Source organism: Gymnoscopelus microlampas (genome assembly GCF_963454915.1).
Source record: "Gymnoscopelus microlampas genome assembly, chromosome: 9".
Lineage (NCBI taxonomy): Eukaryota > Metazoa > Chordata > Actinopteri > Myctophiformes > Myctophidae > Gymnoscopelus > Gymnoscopelus microlampas.
Window position 1 is genome coordinate 8190519 of NC_139946.1, and position 4600 is coordinate 8195118.

The 4600-nt window shown below is 45.7% G+C and overlaps 1 protein-coding gene across 1 annotated transcript in view; it reads left to right on the forward strand.

The window, feature by feature from the left end:
* Positions 1–981: 981 nt before the first annotated feature.
* Positions 982–4600, forward strand: part of gpc1a (glypican 1a) — a 52459-nt gene continuing 48840 nt past the window's right edge. The window contains exon 1 of the mRNA XM_084067105.1: positions 982–2146. Within this exon, the coding sequence (XP_083923231.1) occupies positions 1990–2146 (157 nt within the window). The 5' untranslated portion in view covers positions 982–1989. The remainder of the gene's footprint in view (positions 2147–4600) is intronic.

Consider the following 4600-nt stretch of genomic DNA (forward strand, 5'->3'; position numbering starts at 1 on the left):
CTGGCCTTACTGTATCAGTGATTTATGCCGTTTTATACTGAGCGAGAATGATCAATATCCCTTCAAAGGAACATAAAAAAACAGTAAAGAATGGGCTGAGCTGAGCTCCTGATTGGGACATGATGACTAGACATAATAAGCTTGGCACGGGGGAAGCTGCTCTAGGCCTAACATACATACTGACAAGTGAAAACACAACGAAAGACATGAGAGACTATTCAGTACGTGAGATCTCTGGCTGTGTGCAGCCCATCAGAAAAGTCCCTCGGGCCAGTGTTAGGCGAAACAGACTGCAGGGGGCGCTGTTTGAGAGAGTCAGAGAGAGAGAGAGAGAGCAGAAAGAGCAGTGTTGCCATGTCGGCTTATTATAAGCGACTCTGGGCTTCTTTTTCTGTAAAGTTGCTTGTGAAAATGTCTTGTTGCGGGTTGCGTTTTTTGGGGGGGGGCCGGGGGGGGGGCTTGTTTCTAAAGTGTACTTGTTTATTTAGTGCTTGCTTCCAAAAAATGTAATTATTATTTAAACGGGTGGTTCTCAAATATTTCCATGAAAATGTTTTGTGCCCAGGGAGCATTTGTGTTGTTAGAAATATTCCAAATATTCCAACATTTTTATTGCAAGAGTTTTTAAAAAAAAACAGCAGATCTACAAGCTCTGGGCTGATTGGTTATACTCATGGTAGGTGCTCGTGTGGTCTAAATTGCTTCTTTTGGTCTTGTTTTCCTAGACCTGGTTGCTTATTTCTGTCACAAAACATGGCAACGCAACACTGCGAGAGAGAGAGAGAGAGAGAGAGAGGGGGGGGGGGAGAGAGAGAGAGAGAGAGGGGGGGGGGGAGAGAGCGAGAGAGAGAGAGAGAGAGAGAGAGAGAGAGAGAGAGAGAGCGCAAAAGAGAGAGAGAGAGAAAGCGAGAGAGAGAGAGAGAGAGAGAGAGAGAGAGAGAGAGAGAGAGAGAGAGAGAGAGAGAGAGAGAGAGCGAGCGGTGTACAGCAGCAGCGACAGCAAATGATTGACTCGCTCCATTTCACCGTTGACTCACAGACCTCTGCATTAGATCTCCACCACGCACCATTCAAGGTCCCGCATGCGCCCGCTTCAACAAGAGGATCTATTGGTCCACTCTGCACGCTTTATGGAGGAGATTCACAGAAGATCATTTAATCTCCCTTTATAGATCCGTCTGGTAAAACGTGTGGGTTTGTTTTTCTTTTTTTCTTGTCCATTTCTGAATCAATCATGGAACAGCGGACTATAACAGTCTGAGAGCGGATTGAGCGACACCTGCTCTGTCTTTTGTCTGGCATCTCTCCAGCTCTACGGCCACACCAAGGACCCCAAAGGACCACCAAGGACCCAAAGGACCACTGCAAGGACCCAAAGGACCACCAAGGAACACAAATCACTCTGATCACTCTGACAACTGTCCGTCCCCCTGTAGAGATCATCTTTCCAGCTCTCCAGCCGCACACACAACCAACTGCACCACCAAGGACCCAAAGGACCACCAAAGGACCACCAAGGACCTAAAGGACCCGCAGCACCAAGGACCCCAAAGGACCGGCGACAACTGTCCCCTGTAGAGATAGATAGGACTGACTGTCCCCTGTAGAGATAGATAGATAGATAGATAGGACTGTCTGCATCAGGCTGCCTCTTCAACGCCCCCCATCAGCCCCTACATATTGTAGCCTACCTGGCACGCTTGCCCACAATTGGTTCTATTATTGTTAATGATAACAGAGTCACCTTAGCAACAAAAAAAAGTCTCATGGTCAAATTAATCTATAATCGGGGTCTATTATTTGTTAAGGAGAAAATAAACGTAACCTCAAAGACACTCCAGAAGAAGCACTTTGGAGATTCAGAAATAGAGAAGAATAAGTCCGGACCGGATCCTGAATTCTTGTGCTGAAGTTTTCTTTCTCCTTTTTTTTTTAAACATATAGATCTGTTTTATAGCTATATAATAGTGTGAGACATCACGGCTCAAGATGCTGTATCTCGTGGCGGTCTGTGTGTTAGTGAGTCTCTCTACAACATCAGTAACCGGAGGAGACAGTAATAAAGCCCGGAGCTGCACGGAGCTGCGCCAGTTCTACACGGGGAAGGGCTTCACTCTGGCCGGGGTCCCTCAGGCAGAGATATCCGGTGAGTTATAGGGATAAAAGGACCTAATGCAGCAGATATTGCATTTTAAAACACTTTAAACCCGAAATATAGGCTACAACCTATTTAAAATGTAGCATACAGCCCAAGTCAATAAATAATGATAAATAAATAGGCCTATAATTTTCTTTACATTGATATGAATGAAACGGTAACCGGAAGACTCGCCCCAAAACACGCTCGCCCCCCATTTATTTTCGCGGACCAGCGGTTCTTGTATTCTTATATAATTAGTTTTACTGAGGATAAGGCTTAGAAATACGTTTAGGGTTAGGCATGGTTTTACTGAGGTTACGTTTAGGAATAAGGTTCGGTTTTAGGCATAGTTCTACGGTTAGGAATAAGGTTTGGCTTAGGCATAGTTTACTCACTGAGGTTATGTTTAGGAATACCAGGTGAATACCACGGGGTTTGCCCCGGGGTGACTGTTTTGGGGCGAGCGTTTTGGTATTGAGTCTAGGGCTAGGCTCTACTATTTCATTGACTTGTTTGAGGTTGGGGGTCTGAATGGGCTACTTTTTCTTTATCTGAAGTATCTTCATTCGGCGCCCTCTCCTTTCCCTAAAGCCTTAAGTCACTGAACCGCGCAAAGTGGAGCGCGTTTCCTATATTGTATCCTATTTATATCTCCACTATCCTTTGGGTATTTTCATTGTGTCTGAATTGCAGGTGGGAGTGTACCCCCCCCCCCCCCCCCCCCCCCATGCGTCTTGAGCCCACGCTATTCATAAGGGGAGTGTACACTGTCTCCCCTAGTGCTATTACAGTAGCCTAGATATTCTACTAGGTCCTTTACTAGGACATTTATCCATGTCTGCTGAGGTGTAGTTATTAGAGCTTTTATGTAGGCTATTCCATACCAGCGCTCTGTGTTATGTTCCCCTCCCGCACCGCACATGTTATTTATGGGGCTTTTTCATTTCTCATTGTCTGCCTGGGCTCAGCACCGCAAGAAGTGCGCGTGTGGGTGGGTGTGTGCTTGCATGCCTGCCTGCGTGTACTTTCGCGTGCGTCTGTAACTGCACGCACGTGTGTGGGCTACTGCTGGGCTAGGCCAACTGTATGTGGTGTGTGTGTGTGTGTGTGTGTGTGTGTGTGTGTGTGTGTGTGTGTGTGTGTGTGTGTGTGTGTGTGTGTGCGTGCGTGCCATTGTGACTCTGGTGCATGTGTGAGTGACCAAGACACAAAACTGCTGAAATGGCCTGATTTCTTTTGTTTTTCACAAGCTAGTTAGTTCACAACCTTAGTCTGAAGGGATATACATGGAGAGAGTGAGCATCAAAACAAGTGCCCAGTCTTCTCCCCCAAAAGTGCCCAGTCTTCCAAACTAATGCCTGATTTATAGCTTACTTATTCGCAAGTCACTGGTGCTCACGGAAAATAGTGGATCTACAAGCTCACGTGGTTTAGTATAAATCAGACTTAAGAGAAACATAAGAGAGACATCCCCTCCATGGAATTAACTATTCTACTCTACTCTACTCTACTCTACTCTACTCTTCTTTACTCTACTCTACTCTATTCTAGACATTCTATTCTTGAACAGATATTCTATTATTTCTAAATATTCTATTCTAGATATTCTATTCTATTCTAGATATCTATACCCATATCAGTTAGACAGACAAACATACTGACATAGGCTGCATTCAATCAGCTATTCAGTCAGTCAGTACTAATTCATTTAGTCAGTCAGGTAATTATCCCGACAGTCAGTCAGATTGACACTCAGCCAGCCAGCCTGTGAACTTGTTAATTCTGTTGGTTAGCAGTCAAAAAGGTCAGTTAGTGAGCCAGTCAGCAGTCATCATCCCGTCAGCCGGCCAGACATGGCACATCAAAATGGTTCTGTGGTTTTTGGCGTTGGGACAGAGTTGTCCATGTTCATGAATACTAATTGGACCGTCCCAGCGGGTCATATTAATGTGAATTGTTCAAATGCGTTGTACTGTATGTATGTATGTATGTATGTATACCCCTTTAAGACACACCGCTTCTACCTGCCTGCCACTCAAATATGGAAAGAAAACAGCAGCTCCTCAGAGAGATGACTGTGTGTGTGTGTGTGTGTGTGTGTGTGCGTGCGTGCGTGCGTGCGTGCGTGCGTGCGTGCGTGTGTGCGTGCGTGTGTGTGTGCGTAGAAAGAAAGATAGATAAAGAGAGAGAGAGAGAGAGAGAGAGAGAGAGAGAGAGAGAGAGAGAGAGAGAGAGAGAGAGAGAGAGAGGGAGAGAGAATATGATCTGAAGGTCATGTTGCCTCAATGACTTTGCTCCCATAAGGGGGAATGAGTTAATAATCATTGTTAGTGTGTTTGTGAAAGACAGAGAGACATGGAGATAGGGGAGGGCACGCCACAGAAAGAGACAGACAGACGTGGTGTGTGTCTGTCTGTGTGTCTGTCTGTCTGTCTGTCTGTCTGTCTGTCTGTCCGACAG